The following is a 24,415-nucleotide window of genomic DNA, read 5'->3' as shown; positions in this document are numbered from 1 at the left end:
CTATTTTTGAATAGGCAACGTATAAAATATGGATAAAGTGGTTACACAGATGTGTTTCTGGTTTGAATGTGTTAATGGGTTAAAGCATAGCCAGCTAACCACCATAGAATATGGTCTCCGACTCCTATTGCCTGAATTCCATGACAGTATACCTGCGTGTGTTGGGAGCGTAGCAGGGACACTTCTTGTCACACTTGAACCCGTAGCGTCCGTGGGGACAGATGCGTACCTCGCACATGTCCCCCGTGTACCCCGACTCACACACACAGGTTCCGCTGACGTGGTAGCACTTGGCGCCGTTCTTACAGCCACACTTCTGGGCACAGCCGACGCCGTACGTCCCGACCGGACACTCCTCCTGACACCTGTACCATTTAACAATGGAAAACACATGTATTAAAAGTTTCGTGACATCAAAAATCAAATTCTTTTTTATCAATTACACTCCAAAAAACATTCAGTAGATTTTCGGTGGTCTGGAGTTTTCTGAATATTTAGGCTCAGAAAAGTGCTGCGATTTGCCCATGGACTTTGATGTCACAGTCCATTAATCCCGCCCCCTTCTCCTCCACGCCCCTCCCCTCCCCTATCCTTCTACTTTGGGGGTGGCGGAGCAGAGACAATGATTGACAGGCAAAATCCCTCAGCAGCGACACCCGCAGGCATATAGGTTTTGTTTTCATTGCAGGCGAAAAGGCCTCAGAACACAGAGAGAAAAAAAGCTGCCATGGCTCACTGGAGTGGATTTTTCAGTTAAACCTTTTAATACACGTTTGAAGGACCATGATAAAGACTTGATTTTTTTTTGTAAATCAGCATGTCATGAAACCTTTAAAGACATTAAATCACTGTCATGTAGATTAGAGCAGTGGTTCTCAAACTTTTTTGTGTCAAGGACCGCCAAATTGTATTTGGCCGCAAGACCCCCATCTGAAAAGGTTTTGTGCCAAGGACCCCCCCCCCCCAGAGGAGAAGATTTGTGTAAAAAAAAGACTTTTCAAAAATGTGAACTTGCGATGCGTCGCATTGTGAGCTTGTAGATCTGCTATTTTCAAAAGATGTTTATACAATTTCTACATTTGAACACACATATGAAATGGGACATTATGCATAATGAATACTTTCTACTTTTGGTACTTTAAGTAAATTTTCATGCCAATACTTTTGCACTTTAACTCAAGTAAATTTTGAATTCCGGACTTTTACTTGTAACAGAGTATTTCTACGTTGCAGTATTGATACTTTTACTTTAAAAAAAGAAGTACTTTTTCCACCACTGGCTGTGAGCAGAAGCTGTCGTTTATGTTGATGCAAATCAAGCTCTGCAAAAACAAAGCATTTGAAAAATGAATGGCCCCGTTATCTTTGAGTTAATTACTGTATATATCCTACTGACAAGCACAAAACCAACTTATTTATGCGCACTTGAGGTTGGTTTGAAAAAGAAATGACATGCTGATGATAGTATAACGCCTTTGTCGGGTGGAAACATCATACAGTACATGTCCAAAACCTTTACTTTTCAGGATTCAAATAAAAAAATAGCAAAAGTACAAGCTCAAAGCGTGTCGCTTCGCGCCACGTTTCAAGCTTGCAGATCTGCTACGTTTCATACTTTTGTGTGACAACGCTGTAGTGTGATCAAGTAGGGCGTTCATTTATGAAAAAACACAAAAAGTTAGAATATGGAGATAGGAGGTTTCTGTGTGGAACCTGCATTTCCGAGGGGCAAATTCCAAAAAAATGCCTCTGGTGATAAACCCGCCCCATATTTGCATACTGGGCCCTGATTGGTCCCTCACAACTTCGGAGGGAGAGAAATCCAATCCTCTACTGAGAGGGCCGGGCCAGACCTAACCAGGCTAGAATTGAATAGCATAACGTTGCCTGTCAGGCAGAAAGCCCGTATTTGCAAATGAATGGTCTACTTCATCATAACAGTGCCAGACAAAAGTAGCAAAAATAGCAGATCTACAAGCTCACAACGTGTTGCAATGTGACGCGCTGTGAGGTTGCAGATCTGCTATTTTTGCTGTTTTCGATTATTTAGTTTTTTTTGTGAAAGGGAAGTGAGTGTGTGTGGCGGTTTTACAAATGTTGAACCAACGCAAAATATTAATTAACAAGAGCTTGTAATTGAATAATAACTAGATTGGAATCCAAAGGAACACAGGTTATTATTTCCTGAAATAGTAACAGTTTTAGACATGCAAGGTTTCCACTTGACAGCTATACAGTATGCTAGGCATGGTAGCATTTCCCTCTACACTAATCTCTTTGTTAAGATGAGTTGAGAGTCTGTAGATCTGATATTTTTGGTAATTTTGGAAGAGTGAAAAGCAGTGGTTTAAAGTAACTAAGTAATTTTGAGGTATTTGTACTTTACTTGAGTATTTCCAATTGCCAATACTTTTATGTCTACTCCACTACATCTCAGAGGCAAATATTGTACTTTTACTCCACTGCATTTATTTGAAAACTTTAGTTACTTGTTACTTTGTAGATTTAGATTATTATTACAAAACATACATCAACCACTTCAGCCCTACTGTATATACATTTAGGCCATTTGAAAATAGCCGATCTACAAGCTCACAATGTGTCGCGATGCGACACATTATGAGCTTGTAGATCTGCTATTTTCAAAAGATTTGTATGAAGATTTGTACTTTTCGTACATAAAGTACATTTTGATGCCAATACTTTTATACTTTTACTCAAGTAAATTTTGAATTCCGGACTTTTACTTGTAACAGAGTATTTCTACATTGCAGCATTGATACTTTTACTTGAGTAAGGCAATTGAGTACTTTTTCCACCACTGGTGAAAAGAGGTCCCTCTTGTGACTAAATAATAACTACATTGGATCCATTGGAACACAGGTTCTTTTTTCCATTTCCTGTAACGGTTTTAGACATGCTAGTTTTCACATGACAGCAACGACCAGGTCTGTATTTCTCTGCACACCAACATCTCTTCGGGCAAAAAATAGCCGATCTACAAGCTCACAAGCTTGGCTATTTCCGCAAAGAATGTTTGCCCCAGAAATAAGGACACTAGGTTTCATGTGGTTAATATGCCTCGGTAAAATAGGCACACACACTAACACACTCACAAAACTCTCTCACACACACCGACCCGCCCATGAACACTGTCCCCGGTTTTGTGTTAAAAGGTTCCGAACGGGTCCAGGGTGTGGCCTGCACACACACACACACACACACACACACACACACACACACACACACACACACACACACACACACACACACACACACACACACACACACGCACACTCACACGCACACGCACACGCACACACACACACGTACTTCTGAGGAAAACATTTTAGGACGAGGGTCGAAAATAGCCGAAAACAGCTAAACAAAACTGCTGATCTACAAGCTCACAACGCGGCACGCCACAATGTGTTGTGAGCTTGTAGACTGGCAATTTTTTGGGAAGCGTGACACTGGCGCGTGACTAAGTATAAATCAGGCATATAACTCCAACCCCTAAACCTAATCTTTAAATGTCTAATCCTAACCCTCAATATTTATATTTAATAGTTAAGCTCACAAATATTTAGTTAATCTCTTTGGCTATTAAAAAATAGCAGATATACTAGCTTGTAGCGCGGCACCGAGTGCCATGCTACGAGCTTGTACATCTGCTATTTTTGAAAAATCTTTGAATCTTTGAATACATATATTTTTTAAAGCGAACGTTAGCTTAACTCTTTTTTTTTTACCATAAAACAACCATTTCTCTTGTGAGGATAAAGGAAAATTGTCCTCAAAATGTCTATTTCTGATTCTACTATACTGGTGGGGACCTTTGGCCCTCACTTACTTAGCCCTCACAAGTGAAGTAATACAAGACAGACGCGCGAGCGCGCATGTGCGCGCGCGCACACACACACACACACACACACACACACACACACACACACACACACACACACACACACACACACACACACACACACACACACACACACAGAGAGAGAGTGGTGCGGTGGTGGGCCTGAAGCCTGGCTACCCTCAGACCATTATTTAGTCATGAAAAAGGCCTGGCAGGGTTATTTCAGTCTAAGTATACGGTGCAGGGCTCTCTGATACTGCTAATTATATGGATGCCGGGGCCGTGAATGGGTGCACTCTGGGGTTTGAACTGGTAAAACGGTGTGGGCAAGGCCCGCTGCGAACTCTTTGAGAATGAGACAATGTCAAAGTTGTGAATTGTGAGATTTGTGAGAAAGAGAAAGACAAAAAAAAGATCCAAACAGATTCCCAAACAGTGGGTCGGGACCCATATGTGGGTCGCGGACCAATTTTTATGGGTCGCAAGTACGGCAAATACCCCCTTTTTTTGGTATCCTACATTTTGTTTTTAATTATTATCCCAGTAATGAGTTAAAAACAATTTCAAACATTTTCATGCCAAGGACCCCCAAAATGATATGTATTTGGCCGCGGACCACCCATCTGAAAATGTTTTGTGCCAGGGACCCCCCCAGAAGAGAAGATTTGTGTTAAAAAATAAAAAATAAATACGAAGCTGTGAGCTTGTATATCTGCTAATTTTGAGAACCACTGTTCCAAATCCTAAGAGTTTTAGCCGTTACGCAAATTGATTCCTCTCCCACACACATTTCTGTGCTGTCACTGCTGTTGCATCCTACTGACTCACCTGCCAGTGAGGAGCCCCCACCGGGAGGACGTAGGGCCTTCGTCCTATACTCCTCCCGCCCAGCACTCCCCGCTGACAGGTGCCGCCCCATTCCGTAGGAGTACGTGCAATGACCAACATCACCCTCCCCGCCCGGCTTCCCTACCCCGAACACGGGCCAATTGTGTTCGTATAGACGCCCGACAAAGCTGGATGCACCACGGTGGATTCGAACCCACAACCTCCAGGGACTTTACCACTGCACTACACGAGCGCCCAGGCCTCAGGTCTTAATGGGTTAACCCATTATAATTTTTTGAAAAATCTTGAACATTTTGTGCAAATCTTTGAATACAATTTTTTTTTTAAACAACATTTTTTACTCAAATCTTTGCTTCTGGAGGAAAAATATATATTCAAAGATTTGAACATTTTCACGATTTTTCAAAAGAATAGCAGATCTATAAGCTCGTAGCGCGGCACTCAAGCTTGTATATCTGCTATTTTTTAATAGCCCAAAGAAATCTTAAAATGACACAGATGCGTTCCCGGTCTTAATGGACTAAAATGTCGACTATACCTCCAAACAGACAAAAGGCCTGTATTGTACATGTGTTGTACATTTGAATCCCAAATCCCGTACCGTTCTCCGGTGTACCCGGGCCTGCATTGGCACCATCCGGTGGAAAGGTTGCACACGGCCTCGTTGTGACACTGGCACTCCTGGGAACAGTTCCAACCGAAACGGCCCTCCGGACAGGGCTGCCCACACACTGTACCCTACAACACAAGCAAAGGGGAAAAACAAGGGAAAAGGGACAGTTCAGAGGTTTTTAGATTTTGTTTACTTTATTCGTTTATTTGCATTAATGAATAAAATATACATTTGTCCAATCTGTATGGTAGAGTATATGTTAAAACAATATAACTTATGCAATTGGGGTGGTTGTATTTTGTCTCCCTGCTCTTCTATTGAGACATTTCGATTGTGGCAAAGGTCATGTCTCACCTACAGACACAGCATCTGACATGAATTTTAAACTGATGGTCAAGATTCAATTTATCCCCTGAGCAAGCAGGCTGGCTCTATTAGCTCAATGGTAAAAATATCAGCACTTGTTTCCAATGTGGCCTTGAGTAAATGTACTTTCCACCTCTGGCTTTAGGAAAGTGTGTGTGTGTGTGTGTGTGTGTGTGTGTGTGTGTGTGTGTGTGTGTGTGTGTGTGTGTGTGTGTGCGTGTGCATGCGTGCGTGCGTGTGCGTGTACCATCCATCCAGCAGGACAGGAACACTCTCCGGTGACATGGTGACACACACCTCCGTTCTGACAGGGACAGCGTTGCTCACACTGCGGCCCGTGCTTCCCCGGAGGACACAGGTCCTCACAGCTAACAAACAACCAAAAACACAAACATATCTCTCATTATCACCAAGCCCTGTGACCTTAGAGCAGCGCTTCTCTTTTGTCTCTTTCTTTTTTCCAGTCAATTACCACCCAAATTGACATCGTTGCTGTCAGGCAGAAGCCTCCTATCTCCATATTATTCTAACTTTTTTGTGTTCTTTCGTAAATTAATGCCCTACTTGATCATACTCTAGTGTCACACAAAAGTATAAAAAGTAGCAGATCTGCAAAAGCGCAGGCGTTTCGGCCCGGACTGCTGGTGTAGCGGTCCGTGAGCTTGTAAATCTGCTATTTTTGAATAGCCAAAGTATAAAATAATGGTTATAGCTCAAATCTAAAAATGACACAGATGCGTTCCCGGATTGAATGTGTTAACAAACTGTCCAGTTTAAAAACGAGTGGCGCCCCCTACTGTACAAATTCCCCCCAGGACTCACAAGACTCCGGTGTATCCCGCGGGGCACTTGCACTCCCCTGTGACGTGGTGGCACGTGGCGCCGTTGTGGCACTGGCAGCTCTGCTGGCATGCGTGTCCGTAGGTGGTGGCTTCGCAGCGGTCCTCGCAGCGCCAGCCCCGGTAGCCCGGGGCGCAGATGCACGCTCCCGTGATGGGGTTGCACAGGGCGCCGTTCTGACACTGGCACCTGCTGCTGCAGTGCGGGCCCCAGCGGCTGGCCTCGCACGCTGCAGAGAGAGAGAGAGAGAGACATATATATATATTTTTTTGCAACTTTATTGTTTTTATTGTTATTATTATCAGGAGAGACAATAGTTTAGTTTAGTTAAGTTTATTTAGCACATTGTTATAAAAAAAATATATAGAAAAAATACATATCAAAGAAAACAAGTTGCTGTGTGAAGAAAGGAGGAAGCCGGCAGGCTTATTGGAATCCTTTCATTAAAAAACAAGGATTAAAAGATCAATAAGAACAATACAAAATAATACAAGGGGAGCAGCGGTGCAAGAACTGCACAAAAGAAGAAAAAGACAAAAAAAAATTATAATTGTAAAGATGACTAAATCTATGGACTACAGTAAGGAAGAAATTAGATATTGTTTTAGATGTTTCTTAAAAATTGGGAAGGATGGTGATGACTTAATTGATGCATCTAGAGAGCTCCACAACTGAGGGCCTCTAAATTTGATGAAATATTGATGTTTAGAAGTACGACAAAAAGGTAAATTAAAATAATCTCTTTGCCTTGTGGGGTAGGAGTGAATGTCAGAAGTAACATGAAAAGAAATATGAAAAGAATAGGGAATGTCCTATTTACATTTTTTATATTTGAACATAAATAAGCAGACAATACATGTATGCATTGCACCATACTTCACAATACAATATTGATATACAATATATATATTTTAAATGGTATCTTTTGTTGAGTTTTCATTACACAATACTTACTCTGACCCTTTTGAATCCTGCACCTGACAAATAACCCAACGTATGAAAAAAACTAAAACTAACACTAAAACTAATACAAACTAAGAGTTCTCACACTAATAGAAACTAAATAAAAACTAGCAAACTAGCAAACCCCCCCAAAACTGAATTAGAAAAACTATTGTCAAAACTGAAAACTAAAATGAAACTATAATGAGAAATCCTTGCAGATACCCTGTATACTGTACACTTGTACTGTATGTTGGTCTGTTTACTGTTGTGTGAGAAAACAATGTTACATTAACCCATTTAGACCTGAGGCCGATTCTAAAAACGCCTTCTAAAAGTTTTCTGAAAAACTTCAAATATGTATTCAAAAATGACAAAAAAAATTATGTTGCTATTGTTCCGAAAGGTATAGTTACAAATAGGGGTTCCCGCTCAAAATGGGTTAAGCTAATCATCTGGGGACTATATATATATATATATATATATATATATATATATATATATATATATATATATATATATATTTTTTTTTTAAAGCAAACATTTAAACTCAAATCTTTGCTTCTGGGGGTCCCTGGAACAAAATAGTTTCAGATAGGGGTCCGAGGCCAAATACATATCATTTTGGGGGCCCTTGACATGAAAAGCTTTGAGCACCACTGATATACAGTAGCAACATACGTTTTTCAGAAAACTGTCAGGATTTAGAAGACATTTTGTAGAATCGGCCTCGCTGTCATTTCTTGCTGTATATGCTTTGCTCTGATGAAGGATGGATCTCTGTAGCCCACATAACCATCCAAACCTAAACACCACAATGTTTACTGTTTATTCTATAACATCTGCTCACACATCTGCATCTGTCACACGCGCTTTCAGAGCTTTGACGGGCGGCTGTGCACACGGTCACCAATCACCTCAGCGCTGATGGTGACCACGGACTTCAAAGCACGTCAGCAACATATGGTTGCTATCGGGGGCAGAAACCTTGTATATTTCCGTGTTTCAACTTTTTTGTATGTTTTTTCCCCCCCCGGAACATTTATAGCCTACTTTGCCGTAGGAAAAAAAATAGGGTGTCGCGCAAACTTAGCAGCAATCGCCAATCTATACGCTCATAACGTGTCTGCGACGTGATGCGTTGTGAGTTTGTCGATCGGCTAATTTATTGTCTGTGGGTTTTTATAAATATTGAACCAATGAAAAGTATTAACAAGAGCTTATGACTTAATAATAACACTGGATCCATTGGAACACAGGTTATTTTCTTTCTTTCTTTCTTTTTTTCTTTTTTTAATTTCCAGAAAAGTAACAGTTTCAGACATACACGCAGCGGTGGAAAACGTACTCGCATGTTTTACAAGTATCAATGTAGAACAATGTACTCTGTTACAAGTAAAAGGCCTGTGTTCAAAATGTTACTTGAATAAAAGTACAAAAGTATTGGCATCAAAAATAATATACTTGAAGTACCAAAAGTAAAAGTACTAATATGTTTGAAAATAGCAGATCTACAAGCTCACAAATGTCAAATAGCCTATGTATAAAATAGGGCTAAAGTGGTTAATGTATGTTTCATGATATCATAATTTATATCTGAAAAGTAACTAGTAACTAAAGTTGTCACACAATTTTTGTGGAGTAAAAGTACTATACTTTTACTTATTATTACTTTTACTTTTACTTATGACGTGTAGGCCTCTGAGATGTAGTGGAGTAGAAAGAAAAGTACTGAAAACTGGAAACACTCAAGTAAAGTAAAAATACGTCAAAATTGTACTTATAAGTACAGCACTTGAGTAAATGTAATTAGTTACTTTACACCAATGCATACGGTACATTCATTTTACCCACGGTGTCAAAGCAGCCCTCGCGAATGATACGTACAGTTTTCGTCACGTGCCCCTTTAACTGTGGTCAACTTTAGGAACCCCTCAATTCAGCCCACTGCCTGTTTATTTGAGGGTTTTTCAGGGTCTTTCATCTTTCAGAGAAACACGTGAACTAAAGTCACCACTCTCCCCTGGCAATGAAAAAAACACACAGTATACGAGGGTTTAAATACACCCCCAGAGACCTTTCATTACTCCACTGTTAGTCATGGAAGAAGTAGCTGATTTTGTACTGTATGAATCCTGTATTCAAAGTATGGTAAAAAACAAAACGTTATCGTTAAAGCTAAAGCTCTACTGTATATTGTCATTACTGAACAAACTGAACAGACACATTGCTACTGTATAGACTGGAGTGTCTGTTCCGTAAGAAGAGTCTCCCCGTCTCTCAGGCTCTTCAATAAACAGAAAATACATTTTCAGGCCAAGACACCAATTTTTTTCATAACTTCAATTTCACCTGTTCATCATGTACCCTGTATGAGTTCCCTCTCCTGATTGGATCAAATTGGTACCTGATTTATTTTTCTTCTGTTTACTAAAGAGCTGGAGAGACGGGGTTACCTCTGTAACCAAACAAACACTCTATAGCAATGAGTACTATCAGAATATAGAGCTATTTAACACTTATTTTAATAAAAAGAATGTCACTTGCTGCGCCTTTTTTTTATATATAATTATTTTTGTAACCCTTTTTTTTCACCCAGTGCCAATTGCCTAAGCATGTAATCCTGGGCTCTACTCTCCCTCTGCCAGCCTGGGGAGAGCCCCGAACTCAGCTCATGCTTCCTTCAACGCATGAAGAGTTAGCAGGCCACTTCTTATCACCTGACAGGGGGGAGTTTCCCCCGGTAGGACGTAGTGCGTGGAAGGAACACGTTATTCCAACCAGTTCCTTTCCCCTCCATCAGGCACCTACCCTAGGGGACACGGGAGAACATGCAAACTCCTCACAGAAAGGCCCTTTCACCAACCTAGGGTATGGGCACTGATGACGCGGAGGAGAGAACACGCCCCCAGCGCCCACAGCGTCCCCGGCGGGAATCGAACCCAGGACCTTCTAGCTGTGAGGCGACAGCGCTTACTGCGCCTTTAAAGTATCACCAATTGGACACGGTCAAGTAGAGTAAAAGTACCTCAGAATTGCACAGCACTTGAGTAAATGCACTTAGTTACTTTCCGCCACTGTGTTATCACCGAAAATGAACCTACTGACTTACATCAGGAGGATAAATAGGTAGCCTAACAGTGCGGCTATAAAATGACTGTTTACCCTGCGTACAAACTGCCTCCTCCGCAGCTCAAACCATGAGACAAACAGACCAAATAAAGCTCTCTCTCTCTCTCCAGAACAGCTGTTGTGTATCAGAGTTATTTTCACCGTCACACAGAGCCCTTGTGGGCCAAATATTCGTCACACTGGGAATTTCATCTGAGGGAACTGCCATTATGACGTGTAGGCCGGAACCAACACCACACTGACTGTAATCTGCATGTTCTGGGACCAACTTGAACTGCTAGTGTCAATGTTTACCGTCATACGACAGTGCTGGGAAGTACCTAGGTAACATACTGTAGCTAACATTTTAGTACTTCTTTGGCAATTCAAAAATAGCAGATATACAAGCTTGTAGCACAGCACTTGCGCTATGAGCTTGTAGATCTGCTATTTTTGGAAAAATCTGGAAAGTTTGTGCAAATCTTTTGAATATATATACATTTTTAAAAGCGTAAAAACATTTTTAACTCAAATCTGTGCTTCTGGGGATTCTACAAATGTCTTCTAAATCCTAACAGTTTTTTTTTTTTTTAAGCGTATGTATAGAAACATACGTTTTTAGTACATCATACATCACTGGTTCTCAAACTTTTTCATGTCAAGGACCCCCCATGTATTTGACCGCGGACCCCCATCTCAAAATATGTTGCTCCAGGGACCCCCAGATCTCGGCTCCTGTGTTTTACTATGTATTTTTGGCAAGACATGCTATTTTCAACGGCGTATGACAAGCAAACGGGAGGTCGCAAGGACATTTTTATTTTTTCCACGGAAGCACAGTGAAACCCTCCGTGATTAGCAACCATCAGGGGATCGATCATACTGGAGATAAATATTCTGTGACTACTTGAAAAGGTAAGAAAATCGAAAAATCGCTGGCAGTCTGGGCTTTATTTATTTATTCTGGCAGTGAATGAGTTAAATTGTAAAATTGCAAATTGTACGGGGGGCTTTCAGGTAGGATGGGGCCAAACGCCTCAAGTGTTTTTTCTTTCTTTCTTTCTTTTTCTCTGGTTGTTCCAAGTAGAGGAACTCGGTCACCGCTAAACAGCTGATGATCTTGTGTTGTGATCATGAGTTCCTCCTGTTTAGATCACAAGCTCTCTACCACCCTGAGGAGGTCTGCCACGTCAGGTGGGGAGTAGTTAGTTACATTTACTGACTTACATTTACTTAACCCATTCAAACCGGGAACGTATCCGTGTCATTTTTAGATTTCTTTGGCTTTTCAAAAATAGCAGACATACTGTACAAGCTCATAGCGAAGAAAATCGTGAAAATGTGTGCAAATCTTTGAATATATATATACATTTTTAACTAAAATCTTTGCTTCTGGGGGTCCGGGGAACAAAATATTTTGGGGGTCCACTGACAAATAATACAATACATTTTTGGTGGTCCTTGACATGAAGAACGTTTGAAAACCACTGATATAATAGCAACATAAGTGTTTTTCAAAAAAACTGCTAGGATTTAGAATAAATTTGTAGAATACCCAGAAGCAAATATTTGAGTAATAAAAATCACTTCACAAAATCACTTAAAAAAACACATAAAAAACACATAAAATATAAAACACTTTTTCAAGATTTTTCTGAAAATAGCAGATCTACAAGCTCGGGTGCCACGCTATGAGCTTGTATATCTGCTATTTTTAATAGCCCAAAGTATAAAACAATCAGTTATAGCTAAAAAATGACACAGTATATGCGTTCCCAAATTGAACAGGGTTAATGTAACTTGATGAATACACTGTATTTGTAAGAATAGTTTTAATGCAACATACTTTCCACTTTGTATATGGAAAGATATTGGGAAGATTTTTTTATTTATTTTTTTTACTTTTCCTTCTTTACATTTGGGCCATATGTTAACTCATTAGAGTGCCATTAACGTGTTTCACGTGTTTTAGCGCTATGGTGCAACGTGCCTTTAACGTGTTTCACGTGTTTTTGAAAAAAATAGAAAAAAACTCAATAAATAAATAAATATATATATAATTATTTTAAAGATATCATTATCTGAAGATTTGCAGCTCATCCACTCCTTGTTTAACTTATAACTGAAAAAGGCTGTATCTCGCTTCCTAAGCACTTTTTTTTTTTAATAATTTTTTTTTAAATAATAATAATCGTAATGGCCAGAAATAGATATTAATAATTTGGGCACTCAATGAGTTCAGAAGTAAAAGTAACACGATTCAAATGTTTTGGAAATACTAAAGTCAAGTACCAGAAAGAATTACCAGAAAAAGTTAAGTAAATTAGTTACTAATATAATTAGTTACTTTCCATCATGGTTTATAGCCAAGTATAAATAGAATATTAACGTTGCAATCGGTGAGTCATCTGTGCTGTTGAACATTACAGTGTGTTTGTACTGTATGCTTGCCTCCAGGCCACGGGCATCAAAGGGTTAACATCAGTGTTAGAAAGCTGTTCTACTAGCCACCAGCTTGTTTGAGACAGACAGACAGCACCCTATTGTTACCGTGCAGAAGCTATTTCCTCAGCCTGCGGTGCTTTGAGCTAACTATTTATTATTAACCCATTAAGACAGGGAAAGCATCTGTCATTTTTTATTTGAACCAAAACAAATGCAAGAATTCAAGAACCGCGGGGCTGCGGAAAAAAATGGGGGCGAGCGCGTTTTTGGGGCGAGTGTTCCGCTTATACAACACAAGCCGTCACCCTGGCCGGCTGATCTTTTCACTCTGAGCTGCATTAGAAACGTGTGTTGATCGGCGCTAATCGCCGTTGCCATTAAACATGTTTAATCCTTATTTCAACAATTTTTTTTTCGCTATCTCTCGCGTTCCATGTCCCTTCCGCCCCCCCCCCCCCGGCTTGTGATTGCCTGGGCTCGCCCCATGCCTAATGTGGTGTGTGTGTCTGTGTGTGTCTACTGTCTACGGCAGGGATTCCCAAACTTTTTTTTATGACAGGCGCCCCCCCACACATCATTTATACTGCCATTTCACCGTTGCAATAGGTGGCTGGTTTGGGTAACAGTACATTGGGCCCTTGACAACACTGCCCACTCTTTCTTTTAGATTTTTAGATGTCATTTGTACATTTCCTTTACAAATGAGGGTCTAAATACATATAATACTCCCCCCCCCCTTAATTACACTACATTTAAGGCCCAACATTTCCACATATCTTCCTATAGTAAAATTTCCTTAAGGGAGGATGGGCGGACGAACCACATTGTCAAGCTCATGTCACCATGATCTGCCATAACAATATTTGTCCAGTGCAGCTACTGTACGGCCAAATATGGACTGTGTTGTCTAACCTCAACGTGTCGTCATGGCATCAGGCCCTATGGCCATAAACGGGACAAGGACTGACAGATACAGAGATCTCCATTATTGCCCATAAACGGGACAAGGACTGACAGATAGAGATCTCCATATATGGCCATATCAGTTGGATCACTGGTGCAACGTAGCCTGTGAAGGCCGCAAAGTGGCCCGATCTCTAGATGTGAGGGCCACGAAGCGGCCCGAACCTCTAGTTATTGAAATCCAGAGTACGATACGAGTGTTGGAAAAGTGAAAAGTGAATTAACTATGGGTGGATCAGCCGGCAATGATCCAAGTTGGAGAGAGTACAGTACTGTATGTAATCATAATAAACAGGTGGGCACTGGGCATATGTGTACATTTAAGTGGCTAACTGTGCTCTTGTGAAAATGATAGTAAATTGTGCATGCATGTGTATATATATATATATAAATGCGGACCTACGCCCCAAACTGTTTATTGACCCCATCTCTTTTAACTTGCACCGGTTCCAGCCATCAGTAGGCATACATGATTGCCCATGGGTGGAGTTGGCTCCTGTCTGAACACAGGCTTATCCAAATGACATGTAGAGCTAGCTATCTAAGGATCTACGTATGTGCAGATAACGCACAAGCGTATACATGCACGCTCAAACAGTAGTACACATCTTGTAAAAGTTGATCTTCTCGTATTGTGACAAGCTTGAGTGCAAGTACGTGCATACTGCGCTGAACTATATTCATGCATGCACACACCAGCTTGATTTTCCAAAAGATATCTCCTAAACCTAAATGTATAGGCTATACTGCCAGTGGTGTAAAGTAACTAAGTACATGTACTCAAGTACTGTGTGATTCATGTGTCATTGATTGCTCTTGGACAGGTATGAGCACTGCAAACAGGAGTAGTGGGAGAGTCTGGGGCCGCCAGGATTAGTGCAATCTGCCTCATGGTCAGAGAAGTAGCAGTGATGATCGATTCTGGGATGAGTCGTCTCTGACGGCCTATAAATGAGATGTATGGACGTACTGAGTATAGCCATCACCACAGGCTGTGAAGTATTAAGCCTTGCTGTAAAATAGCCGAACACTACAAGTAGATCTGCTATTTTCAAAATGTTTGCCTTTTTCTTAGGTAACATTTAACAATTTGGACAATGTTTCACAATTTTTTTGTGTGCACTACTGTACAAACACATAATGACAATTCAAGTGCTGTAAGACCTATGCCTCTGGCAATCAGTGATATCTTTACGGACACTTTTACGGCCCATTTTGCTGACTAATGACAAAGGTTGATGGAACCTTGAGGACGACTGAGACTTTTTTTGTATTTTCCGCTGATTGTTATCGGCTTTTTCCACACACCATTTAGACTGGCTTGATTGTTTCTTCCAGTGACAAATTAGTCTCCTCAAGCCAAATGAGCCATCCACAGCTAAATTGTAGAAAAAAAACCTTATTTACAGGTGTTGAAAGGGTCTCTTGACCTGAATGAATTGAAATATCCTCGTCGAAGAGTGGCATCCCCATTCTTCTTTTTCACTCAAGGTCTCTTTAATTACACTAAATGAAACATTGGTAAAATGACCTCGCTATTGAATGTGAAAGTGTTCTCCTGAATAGACTTGTGTAGGAGGATTAGGCGATGTGTTCTCTCAGTGTGCTGCATACCAACGATAGCAAATCTCAGTTTTGTAGGGAAAACTATTGTACATTTCCATCCAGATTCCACACAAAAAGAAACATCTGAGATAATGCACTATACCAGTGGTGGAAAAAGTCAAATGTTTTACTTAAGTAGAAGAATCAATACTAGAATGTAGAAGTACTATGTTACAAGTAAAAGTCCGGAATTCAAAATGTACTTGTTGGTTACTTTTGACATAGTAAATGCCCTATTTATTTAGATCTTTAGATTTTATATGTATTAATAAGGTTTTAAAAGTCCTTAAATTGTCACTTTGGAAATGTGCAGATACCCTGTATACACTTATACTAAATGATTTGGGGACCCCCAGTTTGGGAAGCATTGGTCTAGGGTGCCGGGATGTGGCCAGAAATGCCAGTGCACACCGACTGGACATATAAAAAATATATTAGAACTCAACATGGGATAGAAAATACAAAGGCACAGACTCCACCCATCCTATGCCCCTCCCCCAGCAATCCAACCCTGAATGTGACAATAAACTTTGAACGTTGAGGTTTAGCTCAGACATAATGAAATACACACAGGGACATATGGGATCAGAACTAAAGACCCCACCAGTATCCATTTACTTGGAGGGAGGAAGTGGTGGGAAATAACCATTTACTCAAGTACTGTACTTTTTCAATACTTTATACTTCTACTCCACTATATGTCCGAGCCAAATATTGTACTTTGTAGGCTACTACAAATATATGACAGCTTACTAGTTACTTTGTAGATTTAGATTATTACAGCAAAACATGCACTAACCACTCACGCTCAACAAGCTCATAGCTCATAGCTACAAGCTCATAGCACGGCACCGAGTGCCGCGCTATGAGCTTGTAGATCTGCTATTTTTGAATAGCCAAAGTATAAAATAATGGTTAACATGGTTACACAGATGCGTTCCCGGTTGTAATGGGTCATGTAAAAAAATAAAACTCCACTCAAAACATGGGATCAGTAGTAGGTCCAGGAACCAAATCCCCCGGCAGCCTAAGTATCCATGTCTTTGTGTTGCAGACAAGGCAAAAGGCAGGGTCCGGGAGGGAGAGCCCCGCAGGTTGCAGACACAACAATAAGCTGCTTTATTAGCAGGCTGAAACTGTAGACAGCTGGCACGGGCCCCTGGGGGGCCGGCCGTGGCCAGAGGCGGAGCCAGGGGGCCGCCACGAACCAACCAGCTTCACCATGTTGTATGTAGGCCCTGAACATGAGTGAAACTGAGTGAAACTCTGACACAAAGACACTGAGGTAGACAGCTCAAGCCAGACAGCAAGTGATATGCGTGTTAACACGACGCGCACGCACCCACACACACAGGTTCTGCTATCAAGAAGTGATTTAAATACCAGCTGAGGTGAACAACATGGTTTTCATACTTTCAGAGCATATCCGTGGTCATAATGGAGACATCATTTCAATAAAACAAAAAGCCAAAAAGTCCAATCTTAAAAGTAAAGTATTGTAAGTGATATTTTTGGGTTAAAAAAAAAAATAGCACTACAAAAAATAAGGTTGTATTTGGAATAGCCAAAACAGATTGACCCCCTTTATTTCCTCCCCAATGTAGTCGCTACGCCAATTGATTCCTCCCCACACACACGTTCTGTGTTGTCACTGTGCTGTACTCACCTGCCAGTGAGGAGCCCCCACCGGGAGGACGTAGGGACTTTGTCCTACTCCTCCCGGCCATCACTCCCTACTGACAGGTGCCGCCCCCCCCCCCCCCCAGCCCGTAGGAGTACGTGCCAATATGACCAATATCACCCTCCCCGCCCCGGCTTCTCTCCCCCGAACACGGGCCAATTGTGTTCGCATAGACGCCCGGCAAAGCCTGACCCACAGCCTCCGCTGCGCCACCCCAACACCCCAACACCATCCGATTTCAACCAATTATATGACGACTATAACGTGTCAAATCCATTAGCTCGCGGCGCTATGAGATTGTAGATCTGCTATTTTTGAAAAATCCAAAATATAATAATACAAAATATTACCAAATACATATCATATCATTTAGGGGGTCCTTCACTTGACATTTTTTGAGAACCAGTGATCTATCAGACAGAACTGGTAGCGTACTAATAGTGAGCATTAGCATACACTAGTATTATCGGTCTCTGTCAAACACAAACCTTGTATCTCCATAATATACATTAAAGCCCTACTTGATCAAAAGTAGCAGATCTACAAGCTCCAAACGCGGCGCGAAGCGACGCGTTTCGAGCTTTTGATGCTTTTGAATTTGAATCCTGAAAAGAAACAGTTTTGAACATACAGTATGAGGTTTCCACCCAGCCGCAACGATATGGGCATACGTTTGATAGAGAGGCGAAGTGTTCCTTTAAATGTTTTCCAGTGGTTAGCTGAAGCTGTTACCAGGAGTGCCCGTAGACCCCAAAAATACACCGTCTTGTGAGCACAACTACAGCACAAACACAATTAACCCCTTAAACCCTACAGTTTAAATCGTCTCTGTCGGGTGGAAACCTCATTATGTCCAAAACTGCAACTTTTCAGGATTCAAATTCAAAAGCTCGAAACGCGTCGATTCGCGCCACGTTTCGAGCTTGTAGATCAGCTACTTTTGATGCTGTTGTGTGACACTGTAGTGTGATCAAGTATACTGCGTTAATTTACGAAAAAACACACAAAGTTAGAACATGGAGATAAGAGGTTTCTGCCACGACAGCAACGACATACTTAGTTGACTGGGGTCCCCCAGGGCTCTATACTGGGTCTGCTAGTATTTCCTTCCACACCAAATTGCAACGCATTGTGAGCTTGTAGATCGGCTATTTTGGCTGAATATTGGCCCCAGAATGAGGGACGCTAGGGTTTCATAACACAACTCTTTGCTTCCCAGGCCGTCTTTAAGGCTAATGTGTTTGCTGACTCTGTGTGTGTGTGTGTGTGTGTGTGTGTGTGTGTGTGTGTGTGTGTGTGTGTGTGTGTGTGTGTGTGTGTGTGTGTGTGTATGTGTGTGTGTGTGTGCGTGTGTGTGTGTATGCGTGCGCGTCAGACAGCGTGGGAGACAGAGGAACGCGGGCAAATACGCGTCACTCTGCTGTAAGTACATTCCTAGATAATTCAAGTCTCTCTCTCTCTCTCACACACACACACACACACACACACACACACACACACACACACACACACACACACACACACACACACACACACACACACACACACACACACACACACACTTCAGTATTACTATACTTTGGAGGACATCCACATTTTAGGATGCCGATTTTATGATAGACATTTATGCAAAAAATTAAAAAATCCATTTTAACCCTAATCCTAAAACCGAACAGTAGCCAGATCTACAAGCTCACAATGTGTCGTGCTGTGATGCGTTGTGAGCTTGTTGATCAGCCTATTTTCAGTGCACGGCACTGGCATGCAAACAGTAAAGTACAGTATACATCAGGCATAACTCTTAACCACAACGCCCTAAACCTATAACCTCTAAATGTCTGATCCTATATAACCCCATCCTGAAACCTAACTCTGCAAATCTTTTTTTGAACATAAAACAAGCATTTCGTCTCTGTCGGGTGGAAACCTTGTAGCGCTGCCACACATGTGTAAAAGAGGATTTAGTTTTATAATGGCATTTAAAAGTTTATGCCTATGAATTAAAATATTCCTTATATTAACGCCATCCTTTAAGGGTAAGGTCCTATCTTTTGTGATGTCTATGTTTCATTTTGTTATTGTTTGGGGGGTTCAAATGTTTATGCTTTCATTTTGATGTATTGTGATTGATTGATTGACATTGATTGACGGGTCTGTCTGGGAATGACTGACGCACCATATAGCGTGCGGAAGCTGCCGGCTCGCGGCCCCGAAACGAGACAACAAACCGACAGGGAGTCCACGGGAGACCTGGTCCAGTTTGATTCTTTATTTGTCTAGTTCTAAGCTATAGGTGGAACATAGCAAAGGCCACATTAACTGTCAATACTCACCGTTTAAAGGGAAGAGCTGCGGGACATTCTTCTGACTGGTGAGACCGTTTATATTTTGTTTATATCCAGCGTGGATTACTTTTCTTTTCTCCGTGGAGATCCGAGCTTTTTGGATTATACCGCTTCTGGAGTGGATTAAGTTTCTTTTGGATTTCTTTTGGATTACTTTTTTCGTGCTGTTTGGGGAGCGTTTGGAGACGCTACACGGAACTATATTGGAACAATAGGAGCGTGCGCGCGAGCGTGCGCGAGACGCGGACTTTACCGTCGGCCGCTTCATGATCTGCTATATTTGGGCAATGCATGTATTATTTTCCTGTCATTAAGGAGTAGATAAAAGGGTTAAAATTGACACAAACTTTCGTGCTTTATTTCTGGCTGTGTTTATTTGCTGTATATTTATTGAAGTGCACTACTCTCAGCCTAATCAATTGTATCTGAAGAGATCATTCACAACCCGTGATTTAAAAATTAGTAATAGTCAAATATATAATATCTGACCGTTACATATGGTGGCCCGTACGGGGAATGATTTAAATTGATTTTGTTTTGTTTGTTTTGTATTGAACATTGAACAATATGGCAGAACACCCAGTAGATACAGCCGAAGTTATTGCTGCTCCCTCTACTCCAGTGAATGAAAGTATGCCTTTATTTGCTGACCCAGATTTCACTGCAGGCCCTTTTGTCACAAGGAGAAATCCTACTGATGAAATATCCTCTTTGTTGAGTGATTTGTACATAGAAAATGACGAAGTTAAAGCACCTGGTGAAAATGACGATGATAATGATGGTGATGATGATGACGATGATGATGATGATGATGACGATGAGGGGGATGATGATGGTGATGGGGTTGAGGCTGAATCAAATGTCACTGGTGACAGACAGGGAATACAGTATGTTACCCAGGCTGATTTTGGGCAGCTTAAAGACCAAGTGAATGCTATGAGGGCTGATTATGGGGAACTTAAAGGGGAGGTGAATTCCCTGAAGGAACAGGTGGTTAAGCTGGAAACTGATTTCAGAGATTCTGTAGACAGTGCCCTGAATAGAGAGACCCACCTAAGGAACTCCCTTGACACTGCCCTAGCCAAGGTGGACGAGGGAACTACGGCAAGCATACAGAGACTAGAAAGAGAAACAGTGAACTGTATGTTACGTAGGGATGACAAATGGAAGAAGGAGCTTGGTAGCTTAAGACCAACAAGCACGCCTGTGGCAAACCGAACCAGGACTGTAGCGGTTTCTACAGATGTCAGCTCCATAGTCTGCCTGGTGCACATCCACTCTCCTCTCCGTCGTACTCCAAACCTCCCGTGAAGTTGGAGTTTCCTACATTCGGCGCCACGACTGAAACTTCTGATGTCCTTGCCTTCGTCGAGGAGTGTGAGAACTTCCTTGGGCTCAGACCCCTCTCCAACCCGGAACTCTTAGGAGCACTGTCTTCTGTCTTCAAGGGGCCAGCACTCAGCTGGTGGAAGGCTGAAAAAAGCCAAGTTCAGGACTGGGTCTCATTTAAGAATGCCTTCATGTCTGCTTTCCTTCCCTCTGACTACATGACTGAAGTAGAGGAGAGATTGAGGGCTATGGTGCAGAAACCAGAACAATGTCTTAGGGACTTTGCTTATGATTATCGTGCACTATGTCTCAAGTGGAAGCGAGACATGCCAGAGGACGAGATAGTGAGACGCATCCTGAGTAACCTCAACCCGAAAGTGGCTGGCTGCCTGAGGGGGACGGTGACGACAGTGACCCAGCTGGTGAAAGTGGGTTCCATGGTGGAGAAGGACTTCTCAGGGTCCCAGGAGTACTGGCAGAGGGTGAAGGCAAGTACCGAAAAACAGGGGAAGAAGGAGAAGAAACAGTCTCAGAAAACAGCAGAGCTTTCAGTAGTACAACACCAGGGCTACAAAAAGAAAGAACCCAGGATCCTGTTAGTCCCAGTTACCATCAAGGGAATATCGGTAGAAGCCGTTGTGGACACTGGGAGTTCATACACGCTGATTAAGGAAAGTCTGTGGAAGCGGATCATGTTACCCGACGAAACCCTCTTACCGGCAGAGAGACAGGAATTTGTCCTAGCCGATGGAACAGCTCACCAAGCAGTGGGAAAGATAGGTCTCTGCTTCGACTGGCACGGTATGAAAACTACTATCGACACCCATGTGATGCAGGACCGCCATCTTGTGTTCCCATTAATCCTTGGGCTGGACCTCCTTTCTGAAACCGGTGCCATTCTTGATCTGGCTAAGAAGAGGTATGGGTTGAAATCAGGTAAAGGTTACACCTATTATCCATTCTTATGCCAGAACCCCAACTCCAGCTTGTGGGACAAGTCTCCCTCCGTCATGTACCAACCAGGCATTCGCCTCTACTACGCCTTACCACCAGGGGAGATGAGAAGTTGCTGGGCTTCCACTGTCCAGAGAGAGTCAGTGGCACCCTACGACAGCCCGGAGGAGCTACACCAGCTCATGGGAGACTGGCCCACCGTCACCTCCAGTAGACTGGGGAAGACGTCGGTGGAGAAACACACCATCTTCCTGCAGGATGCAGTGCCGGTGCGATCCAAGGCTTATCGTGTCTCCCCTCTGAAGAAGAAGGTCATCGAAGACCATGTGGCGAGAATGCTCGTGGATGGAATCATTGAGCCGTCGCAGTCAGCTTGGTCATCCCCTGTGGTCCTAGTAAACAAACCTGATGGATCCTATAGGTTTTGTGTGGACTATAGGCGGGTCAATGCCAAGACCTTACCAGACGCTTATCCGATGCCCATCATTCACGACATCCTTGAATCCCTGGAAGGTGCCTCCTGGTTCAGTTCTTTGGACTTGCAGTCTGGTTACTGGCAGGTGGCAATGGCAGAGGAGAGCAAGCCGAAGACTGCTTTCATAACATCTCTTGGCCTGTTCCAGTTTAAGGCCATGCCATTCGGTCTGCGGAATGCGGCAGCCTCCTTTCAACGTTTGATGGAGAGGGTCTTGGTGGAGTTGAGAGGAAAGCTATGCTACAACCTCATATGTCCAAAACTGTTACTTTTCAGGATTAAAATTCAAAAATGGCAAAAGTAGCAGATCTACAAGTTCGCAACAGGTCGCTTCGCGCCGCGCTTCGAGCTTGTGGATCTGCTACTTTTGATGCTTTTGTGTGACGCTGTAGTATGATCAAGTAGGCGTTAATTTACGGAAAAAACTAAAACAAGTTAAAATATGGAGATAGGAGGTTTCTGCCCAACAACAACAATTTCTCTTTGTGAGGACCAGGAAAACTCTACTATGCTTGTGGGGACTTTTTTGGCGCACGCACGCACACACACACACACACACACACACACACACACACACACACACACACACACACACACACACACACACACACACACACACACACACACACACACACACACACACACACACACACACACACACACACACACACACACACACACACACACACACACACACACACACACACAGGAGCGGACAGACAGGCACAGCTGTAGGGTCTTACCGCTGGAGCAGTCGCTGCCTCCCCAGCCAGGCTCACAGTGGCAGGTGTTGGGGGCCATGCAGCGGCCATGCACGCACTTCTCTGCACACTGAGCTGCAAAGCAAAACACACACAACACAGGCATTAAGACCATTTAGGCCCATTCTATGAAATGCCTTCTAAATCAGTGGTTCTCAAACCTTTTCGTGCCAAGGAGGACCCAAGGGCCCAGCTTCCTGCTTTGAAATTGACTCGAATAAGGAAGAGAGTTCAAGTTGACTTTCATATGAATGGCCCGTAGTTTCTCTGTTTTACCCCTGCTGGAGTCAATAAGAATTTATCTCAATGCAAGCATTTGAGTTTTTGACAAACTTTAGACTTGATTTTCTTACCTTAATAAACATTGTCATAAAAACTATACGCTTTGTCCATTCTTTAAACAGTCTATGGGAGGACCCCCAAAATGATATGTATTTGGCTGAATTTTTGTCTGTTTGGAGGCAGTCCAACATTTTAAACATGTTGCACAAAAATTATAGCGTGCTTTCATCCACTGTCTGCCTGTATGTTCTCCATGTGATATCAGTCCAACTTGTCATAAGAAATCATTGTGCAAAAAGTTTCAAAAATAGTGAAAATAGCCTAGATCTACAAGATCACACGCGTTGCGTTACGACGCGTTGCGTTACGACGCGTTGCAGAGCTTGTAGATCGGCTATTGTTTTAGTATATAGGATAGTTGACATGTCTGGGAAAATGCAAGTGTGTGTGTGTGTGGGGGGGGGGGTCTCAGCTTTTGTCTCAACCTTTTTTACAAGGAAAAGAAAAACTTTTTCCAAGTAAAAAATATTGTTTTATTTGGCACCGACTCATTCAAGTACAAGCAGTGAAGTGTTCAGGATACTTACGGACACACGTGTCCCCGTCCTCAAAGAAGCCAGGACAGCACTGGGACATCCTGCGGTACATGGTCTTCTCTCCCCGCCGATAGGCTGTTCTATAGCTCACCCTGGACAACCAATCACAGGAAGGCTTCCATTAGGATACACAGCTAATAATAATAATAGTATTTATTGTCCCCTGAGGGATAATCATCTTCACAGTCTGTTCCAACAGAATAACACATAACCATATAGCACAAAACAACACAGCACACAAACAACATAACACCAAGACAGACAATACATGGAGTAAATGCGTCCCAGTATGGACATATTTCCAGACAACGTCACACTGATAAGAACCAGTATGCACGCCCAGGCCAAAAGCAGTGGTGGAAAATTATCAATACTGCAATGTAGAAATACTCT

At 42.2% G+C, this 24,415-nt stretch overlaps 1 protein-coding gene across 3 annotated transcripts in view; it reads right to left on the bottom strand.

Annotated features, from left to right (window-relative positions):
• The window catches only part of megf10 (multiple EGF-like-domains 10), a 58,494-nt gene extending 34,405 nt beyond the window's left edge, over positions 1-24,089 (bottom strand). For all 3 annotated transcript variants that reach the window (XM_080419760.1, XM_080419758.1, XM_080419759.1), the window contains exons 1-6: positions 24,014-24,089; positions 23,127-23,219; positions 6,516-6,762; positions 5,941-6,061; positions 5,316-5,452; positions 153-365 (exon numbers count right to left, since the gene is read on the bottom strand). In XM_080419760.1, the coding sequence (XP_080275886.1) occupies positions 153-365; positions 5,316-5,452; positions 5,941-6,061; positions 6,516-6,762; positions 23,127-23,219; positions 24,014-24,074 (872 nt within the window). In that variant the 5' untranslated portion in view covers positions 24,075-24,089. The remainder of the gene's footprint in view (positions 1-152; positions 366-5,315; positions 5,453-5,940; positions 6,062-6,515; positions 6,763-23,126; positions 23,220-24,013) is intronic.
• Between the last annotated feature and the right edge of the window lie 326 nt (positions 24,090-24,415).

This window comes from Gymnoscopelus braueri, assembly GCF_963280865.1.
Source record: "Gymnoscopelus braueri genome assembly, chromosome: 22".
NCBI lineage: Eukaryota > Metazoa > Chordata > Actinopteri > Myctophiformes > Myctophidae > Gymnoscopelus > Gymnoscopelus braueri.
Note: the sequence above shows the minus strand (reverse complement) of the source record. Positions and strands in the feature narration are given on the sequence as shown.